The 19,692-nt window shown below is 54.5% G+C and overlaps 2 protein-coding genes across 4 annotated transcripts in view; both read left to right on the top strand.

Moving 5' to 3' along the window:
• The window catches only part of CAPN1 (calpain 1, (mu/I) large subunit), a 25,374-nt gene extending 15,114 nt beyond the window's left edge, over positions 1 to 10,260 (top strand). For all 3 annotated transcript variants that reach the window (XM_012665421.1, XM_012665420.1, XM_012665419.1), the window contains exons 11-22: positions 3,493 to 3,668; positions 4,536 to 4,547; positions 5,260 to 5,471; positions 5,581 to 5,620; positions 6,200 to 6,265; positions 6,346 to 6,403; positions 7,117 to 7,181; positions 7,626 to 7,694; positions 7,951 to 8,029; positions 8,622 to 8,738; positions 9,122 to 9,180; positions 9,546 to 10,260. In XM_012665421.1, coding sequence (XP_012520875.1) covers positions 3,493 to 3,668; positions 4,536 to 4,547; positions 5,260 to 5,471; positions 5,581 to 5,620; positions 6,200 to 6,265; positions 6,346 to 6,403; positions 7,117 to 7,181; positions 7,626 to 7,694; positions 7,951 to 8,029; positions 8,622 to 8,738; positions 9,122 to 9,180; positions 9,546 to 9,572 — 980 coding nt within the window. In that variant the 3' untranslated portion in view covers positions 9,573 to 10,260. The remainder of the gene's footprint in view (positions 1 to 3,492; positions 3,669 to 4,535; positions 4,548 to 5,259; positions 5,472 to 5,580; positions 5,621 to 6,199; positions 6,266 to 6,345; positions 6,404 to 7,116; positions 7,182 to 7,625; positions 7,695 to 7,950; positions 8,030 to 8,621; positions 8,739 to 9,121; positions 9,181 to 9,545) is intronic.
• A 1,544-nt stretch (positions 10,261 to 11,804) lies between these two features.
• The window catches only part of SLC22A20 (solute carrier family 22, member 20), a 22,756-nt gene continuing 14,868 nt past the window's right edge, over positions 11,805 to 19,692 (top strand). The window contains exons 1-6 of the mRNA XM_012665418.1: positions 11,805 to 12,179; positions 12,252 to 12,355; positions 13,849 to 14,003; positions 16,784 to 16,952; positions 17,533 to 17,656; positions 18,483 to 18,598. Coding sequence (XP_012520872.1) covers positions 11,805 to 12,179; positions 12,252 to 12,355; positions 13,849 to 14,003; positions 16,784 to 16,952; positions 17,533 to 17,656; positions 18,483 to 18,598 — 1,043 coding nt within the window. The remainder of the gene's footprint in view (positions 12,180 to 12,251; positions 12,356 to 13,848; positions 14,004 to 16,783; positions 16,953 to 17,532; positions 17,657 to 18,482; positions 18,599 to 19,692) is intronic.

Below are 19,692 nucleotides of genomic sequence, written 5' to 3'. Positions count from 1 at the left end.
TGTTTTTTTATTTCTTGTAAACAACATATAGCTGGCTTTTTAATAATTCAGCTTGAAATTTTTTGTCCTTTGATTAGAGAGTTTAGTTCATTTATACTCACAGTGATTAATGATATGTTTGTAATTATTTCAACTGACTGAATGTGTTTACTTATTTTCTGCTTGTCTCTCTTGTCATGCTGTCTTTTGTACTGAGTTTTTTTTTCTCTCCACTAGTTTTTTCCTCTATGAGTTTGAAAGACATAAGAGTTTGCTTCATACATCCCAAAGTTTGGTAATCAGTATCCTTACTCTCCTCCTGAACAATACAAAGACGTTAGCATATTTAACTTGGATCACCCTCTCCCTTTGTTCATGATGCTATCATTAGCTAGCATTTTAATTCTAAACAATTTTTTTCTGCCATAAATTAAACATCACCATTATTTGAGATAGCCTATATTTATTTGGACTGCCCACAAAATAATAGTATTTTTGTTCACCATTCTGAGACCATACATCTGAGATCATTTGCCATCTGCCTGAAATATATCCTTTTGCATTTCTTTTAACAAGGATCTATTGGTGATAAACTTTCTCAGTATTTGTCAAAAATTCCTTCATAGTGTGCTTATTCTTAACAGTTCTCTGGATATACAAGTCTGGATTGACATTATTTTTAGCCCATTGAAGCTACTATTATTCCTTATTCTGCTTCCATTGTTGCTATGTGTGAGTCCAGAGTCTGTCTACCATGCTTTGTTTAAAAAATCTTTTAAAACTTTTTCTTTTATACTCTATGATTTCACCATGATTTGTGGAAGTAAGGCTTTCTTTTCATTCTTCCGTGGATTTATTGAGCTTCCTGGATCTGAATTGATGTCTCTCAACAATTCTAGAACATTTTTAACCATGACCCTTTAGAATATCACCTCCTTCCTACTCTATCTTCTCATTTTGGAATTCCAGTCAAATGTAAGGTGTACCTTCTCATTCCATTTTCTCTCTGTGTTAACCTTGCTTTTAGATTTTTCCATCTCTTAATCTCTCTGGATTGTGTCCTGGGTAGTTTCATCAGCTCCATTCTCAATTCACTAATTTTCTTTTTGGCTGTGTCAAATCTTTGGTTAGTTTTTCCAAGTTCTTAATTTCAATTAATTTTTTTTTATTTCTAAAAGTTTTATTGGATCTTTTCAAATCTGTTCATTCTTGCTCATATTTTCAAACTTTTCATTTATTTCCTTAAACATAGTAAGCATAGTCTTATATATTTCGTGTTGAGAGAGTTAATATCTGAAGTCTTGGTCTGTCGGTCCTTTGTCCATTGTGGCGGTGGGTGCTCAGTCATAGTGCCTTGTTTCCTTGTTAGGTCTCTGCTGCATTTGGCCTAGAAGTTCATCTGTGGGAGTTCTTTTTGAGTCCTCCCATGAAGTTAAGTTCCTCCAGCGTGTTTCTATCAGTCATTTGGGATGCCGCCAACACAGGTTGGACCCCCTTTCAAAACTAAATTCTTTCCTTAATGTTTCCTTGACCTCACAGGCAGTATGAATTAAAACTGAAGGGTCATGTGAAGACTGGCTTGTGTTTATTTTTTTTCTTCCTCCCAATGGGCTTTATTTTTCTTTCATACTTAACTGCTGGCATTCCTTATGAGGGTTCCAGTTTTATTGCCGGAATCTCCTGTTGGATTCTTTGCCTCCAGTAGATCCTGGACTTTATCTTATGATCATGTATTCAGGGCTCAGGGTGTCCAGGGGTTGACAGAAGTCCTTGGGCATTATTTACCTTGCAGGGCTCCTAGTTTCTATTTTCTAAAAACTTCTTTATTGAGATTTAATTCACATACCATACAATTCACTCAAAGTGTATAATTTGTTGTCCGGGCTAGAGTGCAGTGGCGTCAGCCTAGCTCACAGCAACCTCAAACTCCTGGGCTTAGGTGATCCTCCTGCCTCAGCCTCCCGAGTAGCTGGGACTACAGGTGCACACCACCACCACTGGCTAATTTTTTCTGTTTTTAGTAGAGATGGGCTCTTGCTCATGCTCAGGCTGGTCTCAAACTCCTGAGCTCAAGTGATCTTCCCGCCTTGGCCTCCCGGAGTGCTAGGATTACAGGCGTGAGCCACTGTGCCCAGCCCACTTAAAGTGTATAATTCAGTGGCTTTTAGTATCTTCCCAAAGTTGTGCAACCATCACATCAATCATGGAACATTCATTATCCCTAAAACGAACTGTGTATCCCTTGGCCCTCATTTGCCAGCCCTGGCTACCACTAATCTGCTTTTTGTCTGTGGATTTGCCTAATCTGAGTATTTCATATAAATGGAGTCATACAATATGTGGTCTTTTGCTACTGGCTTTTTTCAATTAGCATAATATTTTCCAGGTTCATTCATGTTGTCACATATATTAGTACTTTGTTCCTTTTTATTGCCAAATAATATTCCATTGTTTGGCTATACATTTTGTATATTCAGTCATCAGTTGATGGATAATTGGGTTGTTTCCTCCATTTGGCTATTATAAATAGTGCTGCTATGAGCATTCACGTACAAGTTTTTGTGTGGACATATATTTTAATTTCTCTTGGGTATATACCTAGGAGTGGAATTGCTGGGTTATATGGTAGCTCTGTGTTTAACCTTTTGAGAAACTGCTCGACTCTTCTCCAAAGTGGCTGCACCATGTTAATTTTTACCAGCAGCATATGAGGTTCTGATTCCTCCATATCCTTGCCAACACTTACTTACCTTTTTGATTATTGTCAATTGGGGGGGGGGGTGCTGTGGCTTATTAGTGCTTTAAAAAGACATTTTGCATATTCTTTCCAATACTGGGTGGTTTTAGTCAAGAGGGTCCTTAAAGCAGGTAAATCACCAAACTGCCAGACATGCAAGCCCTGGCTGGCTCTCTGTGGCCTCCTGTCAGACCCCTCTTTTCTGTCTTGCCCTCATCTAAGTCATTGTCCACACAGTGGCTCGAGTCACCTTTTAGAATGTTAATCAGGTCATGTCCCTCTCTGTTGCAAGTGGGTTGTAGGGTCCTTTTGCTCTTTGATTCAATCCACGTACCTTAGCCCCTGACCAATGCCTGCCTACCTCTGCCACCTCCCTGGATCACCTGGCTGCCCGGACGCCTGCTGTCCCACAGATGTGCCGGGCTCTTCCCCACCTCTGCTCTTGGATCTCCCTCTGCCTGGCTGGTGCTTCTCAGCATCTTCCCAGAGCTGTGCCTTCAGGTCTCAGCTCACATGTCACCGGCACTGACCGACTTCCACTTGCTCTCTGTCATTCCTCTGTTCACTGACCTGACTTGCTCACGCTCCGGCCTTTGCTTCTGGACTGCAAGCCCACGAGGGCAGGACTGTCTGCTTGCTGCATGCCGGTCACCTGGCACATGCTGGGCACTTACTAATATTTGTCGAATGAAGGAATGGACACGTGGGAGTGTGCAGGTGAGGCTTGCAGAGGGCCACTCTGCCCCACCTCTGATCTCGCTTTCCCCGACCTGCAGCCACCTTCTGGGTGAACCCCCAGTTCAAGATCCGGCTGGAGGAGGTGGATGACCCAGACGACTACGGAGATCGGGAGTCAGGCTGCAGCTTCGTGCTGGCCCTCATGCAGAAGCACCGCCGCCGCGAGCGCCGCTTCGGCCGGGACATGGAGACCATCGGCTTCGCGGTCTACGAGGTGAGCCCGCGGGTCCCCCCGGCACGGCAGGCTTCCGCCAGGGGGCGCCAGAGGCCATTGCCGGGGGACCCATCCTGGGGGCACTGGGCAGTCGCATCCCGAGGCGGGTGGCCGAGAGAGACCTCCAGAGGCACCTGCCAAAGCCCTCTGGCCTGGGCAGATGGGGACCTACCATGCATCCCATGGGGGAGCAGGGAGAGGAAGGTGGTTGGCTTGGCAAGGAAGGATTCTGGGATTCACCCTCATCCTCAGAGGGTGGGATGCTGCTCTGGGAAGAGGAGCTGGCTCAGCTGCCACCTCGGGAGGCAGCTTCTGGGGTCAGACTTTGGCTCAGCTTTAGAGAGAAGAGGGCCCGTGGGCTGCCCCTGGGGAGTCGGGAGCTCCCTGTCTCAGAAGAGTGTCAGTGGAGGCTGGAATGGAGGTATATGACAGGGACGCTGCCCCACCCCCATTCTCTGTGGTTATTACTCCTGACTGTGTTCAAGATGGAAGGGGTGGGAGGGGACTTCTGGACCTTCCTGGCCAGGGGCAGAGGAAGCCACAGCCTTGGCCTACACCCAGAGCCCCTGGCAGCAGACTGGCGTGGACCTCTCATGTCCCCAGGCTCTAGGACATTTTGGTTGGCCACTCCAGGGGCTGTCCTGGAGACTGTGACTCAGAGCTGAGCCCTAGGGCATTCCAGGGACAAAGAGAGCCCTGCCTGGGCCCTCCCTCTTGGGATCACTCTCTGGTGTGGGGACAAGTCTGAGTCCTGTCTCCTCATCCTGCCACTCCCGTCTAAGAACTCAGGACCTCTGCTCAGCATGCACTCTGCCCTCTGCTCCTGGGACAAACACGCTTCTCTAACTTCCCCTGTCTCTCTTGCAGGTCCCTCCAGAGGTAGGTGTGGCATCTGACTCACCTGGATTTATATACCCCCAGCACGTGACCTAAGGGTGCCCAGAGGGGAGCAGCACGGTGGCAAACCCACCCTTGCATGGACAGCTAAGAAGTCACCTTGTTTTAATGCTTGAAAAGTGCTTTCCCCTGACTGTTCAGTGGGCTGAACAAACATTGCTCTCCTGAGGGTCAGAGCAGGTATAAGTAAGGGGGCTGGATTTCAACCCTGGTCCTCAGAGCACCCCCGACATGCACACACGAGGCTCTTCCCATCTTGCCGTTGACACTGAGTAAGTGCTGACTGGGGCAGTCTGGGTCAATGTTGGGAGCAAAGTGTTGAGCAAGTTGCTTAAGCTCTGAGCCTCAGTGTTTATGTCTGTAAAATGGGCATAACAGCACTGCCTCACAGGGCTGTTGGGAGCATTAAATGAGATGCCAGATGCCCTGCAGCGTCTGACATGGGGAAACTCCAAGTAGTAAGGGCGAGAATATTAATTAAATATGTGCTTTATCTGTACTTAACTACTCCTCATAACCCTCCACCCTTGTAGCAGGTAGGGTAACATTTTACAGATGAGGAAACTGAGGCAAAATGACTTGTCAGGGTCATACAGGCTGTGAGTGACTTGGAGCCTGGGGTCTGGGTCTGGGGTTGGCCCTGAGGAGGGGCTGAGTGGGCGGCTGCAGCCCCGCTCCCCCTCCCTCCCTCCAGCTGGTGGGCCAGCCAGCCGTGCACTTGAAGCGTGACTTCTTCCTGGCCAACTCATCCCGGGCGCGCTCCGAGCAGTTCATCAACCTGCGGGAGGTCAGCACCCGCTTCCGCCTGCCGCCTGGGGAGTACGTTGTGGTGCCCTCGACCTTCGAGCCCAATAAGGAGGGTGACTTTGTGCTCCGCTTCTTCTCGGAAAAGAGCGCTGGGACCCAGTGAGTCATGGCCTGGCCCCCCGCTGCTCTGTCCTTCCCCCACCTCCCACCTCCAGGTCCTTGCTCTGTCCCCCACTCTGACCCCGCTGTTTCTTCCCACTCTCTGCAGGGAGCTGGACGACCAGATCCAGGCCAATCTCCCTGACGAGGTGCGTGGTCCCACCCACACCAGGCACCGTCCTCTCTCCCTTTCTCCGGGTGTGTGATGAGGACCTGGATGTCCCAGCCCCTGGGCTCTGGGCTCCTGTTGGCAAGGCACACCCGCCCCGCGCCCCACAAGAGCCCTGAGAGTAATGCTAATCCCTCATCCGCCCAGCACTGGACAGTTTGCAAGGACTTGTGATAATAACGGTGCAGTCCCCGAGCTCTCTCTCTTTGCTGGCTCTGTGCTGAGCACTTCACCTGGGTCATCTCATTTCCTCCCCGTGACAATCCTGTCCAGGTCCTGTCACGATATCTCTTCTGAGTGAGAAACTCAGGTTCAGAGAGGTTAAGGACCTTGCCCAAGGTTATACAGCAAGGATCCAAACTCTTCCCTTTCATCGCTGAACTGAACTGCACCCCCCAGGGGGCAGAGCGGGGACTAGGTCCCCATTTTATGGGTTAGAAAAGTGAGGCTGGGAGAGTCGAAGTGACATGCAGCAAAGGAGTGGTCCCCGCCTCCCTCCAGCTGCCATCCGCATGGCCCGTGCAGGCCCCTTACCTGCTCTCCCCCCTTCTCGGTCCAGCAAGTGCTCTCAGAAGAGGAGATTGACGAGAACTTCAAGGCCCTCTTCAGGCAGCTGGCTGGGGCGGTAGGTTGGGCGAGGGGGGGTGGGTGGGGCCGCCGAGGGCAGCCAGTCCTTGGGCAGGTGCCATCCTCTCTCTTCCCCAGGACATGGAGATCAGCGTCAAGGAGCTGCAGACCATCCTTAACAGGATCATTAGCAAACGTGAGTGTCCCCAGATGCCTGCTCTACCTTATTTCCTGCCCCCCCACTTTCTCCAAGTGTCAGAATTGGGCTTCGGCTCCCACGTTGAGCTGAACCCCACTCCTTGGTGTGCATGGGTGGGGGGACCCTCCACTGCCTTTCTGAGCCTGACTCCCTGCCATTTTCACCCCAAACGCCTCATGCTGTCCTGCTGCATCCCTGTTCCCTGTCCTGAGCTCTGTGCCTTGGTGCCAAGGGCAAGGCTCCCCTTCTTCCCAGAGACGCCCCCTGGGCCAGGCCGAGTGGCCAGGGGAGCAGAACGTGGCTGGCTTCACTCCCTGAAGCACGCAGCTGAAGGCAGCCACCCCCCGAACTGCCCATGCACCTCGGTGCCTCTTGACCTCCGTGGCTCGGTTCCCTCAGCTCAGAACCTCCCTCCTCTGCGGCGCTGGGGAAGCCCTGCCGGCCCTCGGAGTCTGCAGTGAACCCCACTCTGCCCAATTTCTTTCACGTCTGTTTAGTACTCATTTCATTTTACTTTGGATTAATTTGTGGCTGTCAGGACATTGGCTTGATTGCTAAAATCCTTTACCTATATTCCCCAGTGAGAAAAACAATCCTGCTCACTCCACTGGCAGGAATCCTGCCTCCCCGATCACTTCCTACCTGGCCCCAGCAGGGGCAGGCACGGGACACTCTCTGGGTTTAGGGCTTGGAACTGGTTTTTCTTACAGACAAAGACCTGCGGACCAAGGGCTTCAGCCTGGAGTCGTGCCGCAGCATGGTGAACCTCATGGACGTATCCTTCCGTTTGCTTGTCCCTCCTGAGTGGCATTTTGGGTCGGGATATGGGCAGGAGAAAGGCGCTGGGCCAGCTGTCCCAGGAGCAGCGTAGAGAATGGGACAGAGCTGTGGAGTGTGGACGCACCAGAGCCCCATGGTCAGGTGTCTTCTGGGGTGTCTTCCTGTTGATTGAGAGGGAGAAACTGAGGCACAGGGCTTGTGTCAAGTGAAAAGCGGAGCCTGGTATTGTCTCTGCACCCCTCCCCAGCCCACTCTGCTGCACCCCAGTTCAGAGAACGAGGCAAGCCTGGTTGCAAACTGGCTGCGCGTGGCTCCTGCCGCTCCCTGCCCTGCCCTCCCCATCGGCTTGCTCCCTGCGGCCCGTCTCCCCTTCTCCCCAACTGCTCGTTCTCACGTGCCTGGTCTAAGCTGTGGAGTTGCCTTCTTAACGGCCGCCCAGCGTGATGGCAATGGGAAGCTGGGCCTGGTGGAGTTCAACATCCTGTGGAACCGCATCCGGAACTACCTGGTAGGTCGTCCCCACTGGCTGGGAGCCTCCCTTCCCCCTCTGCGGCCTCAGTCACACAGGGAAGGCTGCTCAGCTGGTGCCCAGGCTGGCCGAGTGGGCCAGGCCCTCCTCTGCAGCCTCCCCACCTCTGAGCCCCCATGTCCCAGCAACTGACCCACCTTTGGGCCTCTCCCCTCCATCCACAGCCACCCTGGGGGGGTGGGCAGGTGGGGCTGGCTGACTCGGCTTGGCCCTCATCCTCTGCCACCCACCCCAGTCCGTCTTCCGGAAGTTTGACCTGGACAAGTCAGGCAGCATGAGTGCCTACGAGATGCGGATGGCCATCGAATCTGCAGGTGAGGCCCAGAGGCTAGTGGCACCTGTGGGGCCTAGGATGGATGGCTTTACTGCTCCCAGGCCCCAGGCTGCTTCCTTGACAGCTCCCCAGGGCAGTGGCCCGCCCCACTGGCCCATGTCCCTGAGGTGCTAGTGATGATGTGGTAACAGCCGTCTTTCGTCTTCTCCCTGTGGTTACTGAGCTAAGTGCTTTCTCGGCTTTCCTTCCTCCTCGCTGCAGCCTAAGGAAGATGGGGTCTTTTATGATCCCCACTGTGCACGTGACAACAGTAAGGCTCAGGGAGGGAAGGTGACTGACTTCAGGCCTGGCAGCCAGGAGGGGCAGAGCCAGGCTGCAGAGCCTCCCATGGGAGAGATGCGGGGCCCACCCTGGCGGCCCTGCAAGGATGAGGCCTGGGCATTTGGGACAAATGAAGCCAGATTCCTGCACCCTCTCTGGCACGACCGGGGCCCTGGTGCTCCCTCTGGGACTGGCCCTGCCCAGGAGGCCCCTGGAGAAGACAAGGCCCTAAGCACCTCCTCCCTTCCTGTTCCTGGGGACCTTGCCCCTCTATACCCACCCCCCTGACCTCATTCACTCTCCTGGACCAGGCTTCAAGCTCAACAAGAAGCTGTACGAACTCATCATCACCCGCTACTCCGAGCCCGACCTGGCTGTCGACTTTGACAACTTTGTGTGCTGCCTGATTCGGTTGGAGACCATGTTCCGTGAGTGTCCCCAATCGGCTCCCACCCTCCAGCCCTATCCCAAATGCGTCCCCTGTGAGCTGGTGGAAACAGACAGATGGGTGAATGGCAGATACAGGTCAGTGTAGTAGGCATGTGCCAGAGAGGCTGAGGTCTGGGGTTGGACCCCAGGTGGGCTCTGTGCTTCGTCACCTGGAGGCTGAAGGCTAGGAGAGTGGGGGAGGGGAGGAAATTGGGGGGCTCTCAGGCAGCAGGAAGAGCTACTTCCTGGCTTCAAGGAGTGACAGCCTAGGGTTCTGTGGGAAGGTGGGGGGAGGGTCAGGCAGGCAGAGGGGGCTGGTCGTGGCCCTGTGCAAATGTCCCACTGAGTTTTCACCCCATGTCATCTTTTCTTGAACACACAGGATTTTTCAAAACTCTGGACACAGATCTGGATGGAGTCGTGACCTTTGACTTGTTTAAGGTGGGAACCTCCTTGGGCCCATAGTGGGGGAAGAATTTGAGGTGGCTGAGTTTCCTTATTTTGCCAATATTCTCCTGTCCCTTCCTGGCAGGGGCCTGGGCCTCAGAGCCAGCCCAAAAGGCTGGGCCACCTGAGTCCTGGAAGGCGGGATGGGGGGCCTGAGCTCTGGGAAGGAGTAGGAGGACAGGCCCTGGGGGAGCTAGCAGCCTGGTCTCCTGGGACCGGAGGAGTAAGAAAGGAGCCCCCTAGTAAGGGTCCCTCCAGGGAGCAAAGAGATGGTGGCTGCTGAGCCTTGGGGCAGGGGGCTGGGCTTGGTGTTCCGTGGGGAGGGAGACTGAAGAAGCCATCTGCTCTCCGCCCACCAGTGGTTACAGCTGACCATGTTCGCGTGAGGCGGGGTGTGGCCCCCCACCCAGCTCCTCTCCTGTCCGCCAAGCCACACCTCCTGCTGTGCCATGCCAGCCCATGCCAGCTGCAAGTGCCTTCCTCAGAGCTGGGAGGTGCCCACCCTCCTGTCCCCTCCTCTCCCAGCCACACCCGGTCTGCTCTGGGCAGAGCTGTGTGGCTCTCCTTGCCTGCGCCAGCCATGGACTCGGGATGGCCCCCTAGCCCCTCCCATCACCATACCAGGAAGGCAGCTTTCGCTTGTCCCTGCCTCAGGACAACCCCAGGCCCCCCAAGCATCCAGATGTGTCCCCTCCCCTCACTTCAGAGGCCACCCACCCAGCCCGACCCCTGGCCTCACCTGCGGGTTGTAAACTGTAACCACTAGCTCTGCACACTGCAGTCCAGGCGTGCAGAGCCCCCTCCTGGCTGGGGGAGCCCCGGGGGCTGGGACGCCTGTGCCTTCCCTCGCAGAAGCCAAGGCCCCCTCTCTGCCCGGCAGCTGTGCCCGGCCTGGAGGGTGGCCAGGCCTTCCCTCCCTCCCTCCTTTTTTATATTGGTGATTTTAAAGGGGACTCTTCAGGAACTGGTGTACTGGTTACACGGGTGCCAGAAGCACTAGGCGTGGGGTGGGGAGGTCCCATGTTTCCATGTGGAGGAACCCCAAATAATAAAGGAAAAGACCCCACATCTGTCTCTGGAGTGTGTTTCTCCCCAAGCTGCTGCCTGGCTTATGGGGACAGCTGGTGGCCCCAGCCCACCCCTGCCCTCCCAGCTTTCCAGCTTCCATCTCCTTCGGCATGGCCCCAGAGGCTTGCACCTCTGCTGGAGTACTGAGCAGCTGGGAGGGGACATTTCTGGCCCTGGCAGGTCAGGGAGGGTGGGCCCTGGAGCCCCAGCTGCAGGGACAGGGCCACAGCTGAGGCCCACAAGGTCCTGCTCACCCCCTGCCTTTCCTGCACACTCCTGTCCCCTGAGGTGACGCTCCAGCTGAAACCTAAACCTCTACTTAGCACAAACCTGACCCCCCCAGCGAGCTCCCCCAGAGCACAGAGCCTCTTTCAGGTCCTCCTGGGGGCGGGGTGCCCCTGTGACCCAGACACCTGCAGCTTATATAAGCCACTCCAGCCCCCTCTGGGATCCTGGCTTTTCTTACCAGAGATAAGAGTGGGTTAGGGGGGTGATGGGGGGATGGGACGCAGCCACACATTAGGATGGCATCTGCAGGGCAAAGGCTGAGGGAGCCTGCAGGGCTGCCCTTGGCAGCCTCTGCATGGAGATTGGGGTGGGGGCCCCTGCTCCCCGAGTGGCAGACTGTCTGGAGACTGTCTCTGCTGTCCTGAGCTTGCATTTTGCCCGTGTCCCTTGGGAGCCCCTGGGCCAGGTCCTGATGGGCTTAGTGTCCTTGTCAGTAAGGGGAGTGGCTCATCTCTTCCTGGAGCTTGGGCTGGCTTCTGAGGGGACTGGGGTGGAGGAGGCAGGCAACGGTGGGGTGGGCGGCTGGGCCCATCCTCTTGCTCACACCCTTAGTTGTTCTCTGCATTGGGCTGTGTTTGATAAGGGGGTTGGGACACCGTGGGTCTGGATGATCTTGGGGCCCTAACCCTCAAACACTCCGACTCTGAGGCTGAGGGTGCCTGGGGGGCAGGGAGACCAGGGCCTCCTCTTGGCTGCCCTGTTTGGGGCATTTTTAAAGGACTTTTTCCAAGTGTCACTTGTGCAGCTGAGCTCCTGACTTTGTGTGGAGTAGGGGAGGGGCGAGCAGTGTACTCACTGGGACCCCGATATTCCGACCTCTGACCACGTAAGCTCCGCTGCGACTCGGAGCCCAGTGACAGGAACAGTGTTCCATGTAACAAGGCCAGAATCGGGTTCCTGAAGATGCCTCACGGTGGCCTCTGGAAGAGAGGGAAGGTGACAGTGCTGCCCTCACTGCTGGGGTTCTGCCGATGGGGGCGGGCGGGCAGGCAGGACGGCTGGGCCTGCAGATCTGGGTGGTGGCGGTGAGGCGGCTCTCCGGGTGAGAGATGGAGACCTGGAGAAAGGGCCTGGGGGAGGGGAGCCCTGCGGTTGTGGGGACACTGGAACCTTCCTGTGGGGTGTAACTGGAGCCCTCTGACACGAGGCACACAGGGCGTGTTCGGTCCTAACCCCTGGCCTGTCCCTCCATCTCCCAGGGCCCCTCCTTGGCCCCTTACATAAGGCCCAGACAGGCTGGCCCTCAGGTTGGACCCATGGCCATGGCCTTCACAGATCTGCTGGACACCCTGGGCGGCGTGGGCCGCTTCCAGCTCATCTACACGGCCCTGCTGCTGCTGCCCTGCAGCTTGCTGGCCTGCCACAACTTCCTGCAGAACTTCACGGCCGCCGTGCCCCCGCACCACTGCCGGGGCCCCGCCAACCGCACCGAGGCTGCCACCAATGACTCGGGGGCCTGGCTGAGGGCCATTGTACCCCTGGACCACTTGGGGGACCCCGAGCCGTGCCAGCGCTTCACTGAGCCTCAGTGGGCCCTCCTTAACCCCAACACCTCCGTGCACGGAGCGGCCACAGAGAGCTGCAAGGACGGCTGGGTCTATGACCACAGTGTTTTCCCATCCACCATCGTGATGGAGGTCAGAGGGGGCTGCGTGGCGTGGGGGGCTGCTGCCAAGGCCGAGGCTGAAGCGTCCCTTTCTCCCTTGCAGTGGGATCTGGTCTGTGAGGCCCGCACCCTCCGCGACCTGGCCCAGTCCCTCTACATGGCTGGGGTGCTGGCAGGGGCCGCCGTGTTTGGCAGCCTGGCAGACAGGTGAGCCTTGGGATGAGGGTCCCAGCCACCCCCCGTGGGCCAGAAAGCCCCAGGCCTCTGCCTTAAGTTTTCCTTATTCGAGTTTACTCGTGTATCTTTAAGTAGGTGGTACATAAAACACATTCACAGGGTTCAGAATTCCAAAAAGTGCAAAGGAGCCGCAGGGAGGCATCCCTGTCCCACCTCTGCCCCTCCCTGCAGTACTTCCCAGAGGGCGGCCGGGTTCCACGTCTCTTACCAGAGAGGTTTATGATTTTGCGCAGTCGAGCAAGCAGTGCACATGCCGTGTCCACACGCGTTTATACAAACGCTGGCGCACTTCACACGTGGTCCTGCACCTGGCTTCTTCTTCATGTTGAAGGCCTCTCCTATTCCTTTGGAAAGAGCTTTCCTGTCCTTCCTGACGTCCACACCGCATCCCGCTGTGCGAATGAGCCAGAACAAACCCTAACTGAAAGCCACTGACGGACAGCAACACCAGGCTCTGCTGAAGCCGGCTCGCCTTTGCCTCTTCCCCTTCCTGCCCTGCTTTTTCTCCCCTTCTCTCTCCCTCTATCCTCTCTCCTCCCTTCGGCCCCTCCTCTCTCGGTTCAGGTTTTGGGGGACCCTCCTGGATTCCAGACTCCATACCCTGGAGTGCAGATGGCTCTCGGTTCTGCACGCCTCAGGCCCCTCACAGGTGGCTCTGTCAGGGCCCTCATCACACTGTGTCCTGACACGTCCTGGTCTGTCTACATGCGAGCTTGTGTCTTGTCCAGAGTATTTCGTATGCCACCAGCCCTCAGCTCAGGCCTGTCCTTAGAGGTGGTCAGTGAACATTTGTGTAACAATGAATGAATGAGTGAATGAATGAATGCATGAATGAACAAATGACCGAATGAGTGAGTGTGTCATGGAGTGCGTGGAGAAGACATACTACCCCCCTTCTTGGCCTGCTGCCCTCCTGGCCACACTGGGGCCGTGCGCTCTGGCCCTGGACCCTCGTTTGCAAACGGAGCAGTGTCCAGGCCAGAGTGGGATAACCCTGCCGCCCTGGCCTCGGATTCCTCCGGGCTTGGCCACCCCACGCCCCACGCCAGCATCCCCGGTGAGGCCAGTCCACGTGAAGGCCTGACCCCTGGTCCTGCTCCCGCAGCCTGGGACTGGCCGAGGGCTCGCCCCCTCTGAGTTCTGGTTTGAGGTGTCGCTCTCCCCACCAGCCACATCCTCTCTGGGTCTTTGCAGGAATCCTTGCCCCTTCCTGTCCCTGGAATAAATCTCTTCATCTCCAATTTCTTCTACGTCATGACATTCCTTTTCCAGCCAACCTGTGCACCCGGTGCCTGGGTCCCAGCGGCTGCGAGTTCCTGTTTTGGAGGGGTGGCTTTTGTGGGGCACCCAGCTTCCCCTCATCTGGCAGCAGGGTCAGGCACAGGCTGCTGCTGCTTTGTCCCCTGGGGGAATGCCACTGTGCTTCCTGAACCCTAATGCCTGTGCCTGTCCCCTGGGCTCAGGCTGGGCCGCAAGGCCCCCCTGGTCTGGTCGTACCTGCAGCTGGCGGTTTCAGGGGCCGCCACGGCGTACTTTGGCTCCTTCAGTGCCTACTGTGCCTTCCGGTTCCTGATGGGCATGACCTTCTCCGGCATCATCCTCAACTCCCTCTCTCTGGGTGAGTCCAGCCGCGGAGAGGCCGGGAAGGGCTGGGGCTGGGGAAGGAAGGGAAGTGGCTGCCCTGTCATCAGACATCTTTCTTTTTTTTTTTTTTGAGACAGAGTCTCGCTTTGTTGCCCTGGCTAGAGTGAGTGCCGTGGCGTCAGCCTAGCTCACAGCAACCTCAAACTCCTGAGCTCAAGCAATCCTTCTGCCTCAGCCTCCCGAGTAGCTGGGACTACAGGCATGCGCCACCATGCCAGGCTAATTTTTTTCCATATATATGTATTTTTAGTTGTCCGCATCATTTCTTTCTATTTTTTGGTAGAGACGGGGTCTCGCTCTTGCTCAGGCTGGTCTCGAACTCCTGACCTTGAGCGATCCACCCGCCTCGGCCTCCCAGAGTGCTAGGATTACAGGCGTGAGCCACCGCGCCCGGCCAGACATCTTTCTTATTTCACTTTGTTGGGATTCTCGCCCAGCAACCTCAACTCAAACCCTCCCACCAGAGTTCTTGGCCCTGCGACAGAGGGCAGGGACCCTGCGCAGCCTTTACCTTGGCCTGGGTTTCAGTTCACTCATCTGTAGACTGAGAGGGTTAGGTTTGTTTCCTTTGTGAGTTAGCCAACAATAATCACTTACTAAGCACCCATTGTGTGCCAGGCTTAGTGTGGGGCCACAGAGGGCACCAGGACACAGAGAGGAGTGAGCCACAAGGGTCCCTGAGATTATGTGGCTCTAAGAAAGGTGGGGTTCATCCAGGTTGCAAAGGCCAGTGATTCCTTAGCTCTGTGGTGGAGACCCAGCTCCTAGATGCCAGCTGGGAGTCACCCCCCCAAGTGACAAAGGACAGGGTCAGTCTTCACTCCAGGCTGGTTCTGGGCAGCTCCTGGGCGGTCCTGGCAGAGAGCATTGCAGGGCAATAGGAGGCCCACCCTGGACACAGGCCTGCCACCTGCCTGTGCTTCACTTTAACTACTTAGCTTGCTCCTGGGGACACTACCAGAGTTCAAAACTGCTACCACCCTCCGCTGTCCAAGGACAGAATGGGTCTTTTATTTCAGAGCTGAGGGAGGCTGGAGAACCAGGACACACCTGACTGCCCCTCCCTCTCCTGGCACTTAGGGGGCTCTCAGCAAATCGCAGTCTACTCACCTCATTCTGCAGGGTGGGCATCCAGCCACGGCTTGAAACAGATATCTGAGGTTTATCTCATGCTCGAAAGGCCTCTAACACCTACACACACACACACACACACACACACACACACACATACACCAGATTGCTCAGCCTCTTAACACCTCCAAAGGCCGGGTGCTCTGTCTCGGGACAGCTCAGCCTATAAGGACGCTTTTGTAGAGACTCAGCCGGGTGCCCCATCCCACGTCCTGATTCTTTCACTAACAATGCGGCCACTGGTCCAGTGTTGATGGAGGGCCTCCTGCGTGCCTGGCGAGGTTCTAGGTGCCGAGACGCAGCAGTGAACAAGGACTCCTTGGGGGCCATGTTCTAGCGAGGGAAGGTGGAAGGTAAACACCACAAATCAGCGGGTCACATAGTATGTCAGACGGTGATAAGTGCTACAGAGGGAACTGAAGCCCGGGGCGGAGGAGAGGGGTCTGCAGTTTTAATTGGCATAGTCAGGGAAAGATCTCACAGAGAAGGTGTCATTTTGAGCAAAATTTGAAGGAGTTGAGGGAATGAGCGCTGCAGATATCTGGGTAGAACAGTCTAAGCAGAGGGAACTGCCTGCAAAGGCCCTGCGGGGAGATCCCTGTGGCTGGCGCAGAGTAGGGGGGGCGGCAATCCTGAGGGACCTTGTGGCCATTTGAGGACTTTGGCTTTGACTCTGGATGAGACGAGAGCCACCGGAGCATTCTGAGCTGAGGAGCAGTGATCTGATTGAGGATTTGAGATGTGACAAGACCCCCTGCCCGCCGTATGGCAGCAGAACAGGAGCAGGGAGGCCAGTCAAGAGGCTCCGGCTGTCATCCCGTGAGAGGCCAGGCCGAACGCGGCCAGGGCGGTGGCAGCAGAGCAGGTGGGAGTAGCTCAGACTCTGGCTAAATTCCGAAGGTAGAAACAACAGGACTTGTGGATGGGTTGGACACAGAGCTCATTGCTTGCTGGAGAGAAGCCTCATCAGTTCATTACGGCTGCCTTGTAAGGATGTGTCAACCAGTCCCCTGTGGATGGACATTTAGGTTGTTCCAAGTTTTGCTTCTTACAAAAATGACGGTTTTTGTTTTTTTTTTGGTCTTTGCATCAGTTTGAGCACTGTTGCCCATATTCCTCTTGGCTTGTTGGAGGCTTTCCCATTGATCTGCGAGAACTCTTACTTAGGGAAATTAGCCCTTTATCTGTTATTTGAGTTACAAATATTTTTTGCTTTTTTTTGCTGACATTATGACTTTGCTTACGGTGTTTTGTTTTGTTTTGTTCCAATGCAGACTTTTTTATTTTTATGAATTCAAAGTTGTTAGCCTTCCCTTTTATTGTTTCTGGGTTTTGCGGCATTCTTGGAAAAGCCTTTCCCCGATTTAAGGCTGTAAAATAATCTACCATGATTTCTTCTAACATTTTTGTTGCATTGTTGTCTACATTTAGTTCTTCGATGCACCTAGACTTTACCTGGGTATGAGGAGTGAGGTGGGGACACCTTTGCCTGTGTCTCCGTGGGTCTCCAGAATGAGACCCGGAATGAGTGAAAGTGGCCGGGGTCGGGATAAGAGGGTGGGCGGATTGAACAGCCACGTGGGTAGCGGAATCCCACTGCACGTGCTGTCATTTTCTCCGCAGTTGTGGAGTGGATGCCCACCCGGGGCCGGACCGTGGCGGGGGTCTTGCTGGGGTACTCCTTCACCATGGGCCAGCTCATTCTGGCGGGGGTGGCATACCTGATCCGCCCCTGGCGCTGGCTGCAGTTTGCCGTCTCTGCTCCTTTCCTGGTCTTCTTCCTCTATTCTTGGTATGTGCCGAGCAGAGTGGGGGTGAGTGCACCTGTGTGGCTGGCCCTCACCTGGCCCTATGAAGGGTTGGGGTGTGCGGTGACTGGGACTTACTGGACTTGCTGGGGACACAAAGGACGGCAGGTCTCACAGGTGTTCATGAATCCCTCTGGGAAGCTCCAGTAAAATCCCTTACATTAGTGTGGGGCTCCAGAACATACCAAGTGCTTTTGCTTTCGCCAGCTCCTTTGCACCTCACAACCCCATGGCACTTTTAAGAGGGGAACAGAGACACAGACCAGAGAGGGTCCGTAGCTTATTCAAGGCCACACAGCTGGGGTCAGAACCAGATTCAAAACTGGGTCTGTTGAAGTCCTCAGTCATCTGTAGTCTCTAAGTAGCCTTCGGTGAGTCTCTGAATGACGTGCTGCAAAAAAAGGGAAGCTGGCATGTCCCCCAGTCTTCCTGATCCTGCAGACAGGAGGACAATTCACCCTTTTTAGGGGCTAGAAGAAGGTGGACGAAGCTGTACTTGAGTTTGGGGAGCAGAATGAGCTCCACCCGGCCCTGGGTCCTTCTTCTTCCTTCTCTTGGTCCCAGGTGGCTGCCAGAGTCATCCCGCTGGCTCCTCCTTCACGGCAAGTCCCAGTTAGCTATGCGGAACCTGCAGACGGTGGCTGCAGTGAATGGGAGGAAGGAGGAAGGGGACAGGCTGACCAAGGAGGTAAGCACTGGTGGAAGGAAGGGTCAGGACAGTCTTCAGTCTTGGGGCGGCCTCCAGTTACACTAGGATTTAGCAGCGTCCCAGGATTTGCCTGCCTTCCAGGCGTAGAGGTTGGGAATGAGCAGGACAGGCAGAGTTCCGGTGTGGGAAGGACGTTGCTTGAACATTGAATGGTTGTGTGATCTGGGATGAATAATCGAACTGCTTCGTTCATCAGTCTGTCCATCCGTGCAATGAGGAAATAACCCTATTAACGAGATATCCAGTTGAAATTTTAATCAAATATTAAGATAAAAATTATTAAAATAGCAATCATAAAATAAAATTGGAGAATCAATAACAAACATACCAGTTATTGTAAATTCCATTTATTATAAGATGGTTACCATTTATCATCAATAAGTACCATTCACTGAGCCCCATGCCAAGCGCTATGCTAAGAGCATTACATACATAATCTCATTTAATGCCTCGTTTTGCCAGTGAGGAAACTGAAGCGCCCGCGGGCCAGGTAACTTGCCTGAGGACACACAGTGGGCAGCTGGAGAGTCACTTGCAACCACAGCTCTTATCTGTCTCAAAGTCTATACCCGGGGCGGGGCGAGGGGGTGCTCCAGAGCCACCGAACCCCACGAGTGTCGGGGCTCGCGCTGGAGCCTCTGCTTCATCTCAAAGCCCTGGGAACAGCTGGGCGAGGGCCGTCAGTCCCTGGACGGAAAGGACACTAGGCCATCTTGCCAGAAACCTCAACCCCGGCTCGCGTCCTCCTGCAGGGAGGTAGGGTCCCAGATCCCTCGCTTTCCCTGAACAGACTTTCCTCACGCAGGTGCTGAGCTCCTACATCCAGAGTGAGTTTGCAAGCGTCCGCACCTCCAACTCGATCCTGGACCTCTTCCGAACCCCAGCCATCCGCAGGGTCACGTGCTGTCTCATGGTGGTCTGGTAGGTCTTTAATCTGAGGCCAGGGCATGCTCTTTGCCCCCACTGACAAATTCTGTTCTGAAATACTCTTAATGTAATGAGCAGGTGAGTCTTGTGAATTCAGTCGCATTCCACACCCTCTGCCTCTGCTGGGTGCTGAGATGTGATAGATGAGCCACAGTGCTGACCTAGCAACCCCACATCTGAGCGGTGGGTCTCACCTGGGGTGTGTATGGGGGTGCGTATTGGAATCGCCTAGGCAGCTTTTTCAGATGCACCTTGTCCCATCCTGATATGCCTTTGGGGATCTCCAGGGGATTCCAGGAAGTGTCCCACTCTGGAAAAACACATCTGGATTGAGAAGGGGACAGACAGGGAAACAATTTCCACGCATCGTAACAAGTATCCCAACAGCAGTTCTCCTGGCTGGGGCTGCTGAGGGCTTCACGCAGGAGATGGCATTTAGGTGGGTTCTAAATGATGGTTATTGAGTTTGCAACGTGGGGAGGAAGGAATTCCTCACAGGTTCATAGGCATGAAGATATGGAATGGTTAAAAGTACACAGGCAACCCCCAGGCAATAGCGCCACCAGCTGGAAGCTGGCCAGTCCTAAGACGAGGAGCCGATACAAACGTCTGCCTTAATTTCATTCCTCTGGTCTTCCGGGATATTTAAATAATTGGGGTTGATATTTATGCTGTGGACGGAAAAATCCAAACTCTGAAATATTTGAAAGAGGTTTATTTTGAGCCAAATTTGAGGACCATGACCCGGAGCCATTCTCAAGAAGCCTTGAGCAAGTGGACTCGCTGTGGTTAGGTTACAGGTTGGTTTTATACATTTTAGAGAGACAGGGGTTACAGGTAAAGTTATAAATCAATACATGGGAGACATACATTGGTTTGGCCCATAAAGGCGGGACATCTCAGAGCGGGGGCTTATAAATCATAGGTGGATTTAGGAATTCTTTAGTTGATCATTGGCTGAAAGAGTTAGGTTTTTGTCCAAAAGACCAGGAGTCAGCTGAAAGGGATGTTTAAGGGTCTTTTATCTATCACATGATGCTATACCAGAATCAGGTCGGGAAGCAAACAACATCATAAAAACCTGTTTA

The sequence above is a fragment of the Propithecus coquereli genome, unplaced genomic scaffold (genome assembly GCF_000956105.1).
Source record: "Propithecus coquereli isolate 6110/MARCELLA unplaced genomic scaffold, Pcoq_1.0 Scaffold120, whole genome shotgun sequence".
Lineage (NCBI taxonomy): Eukaryota > Metazoa > Chordata > Mammalia > Primates > Indriidae > Propithecus > Propithecus coquereli.
Note: the sequence above shows the minus strand (reverse complement) of the source record. Positions and strands in the feature narration are given on the sequence as shown.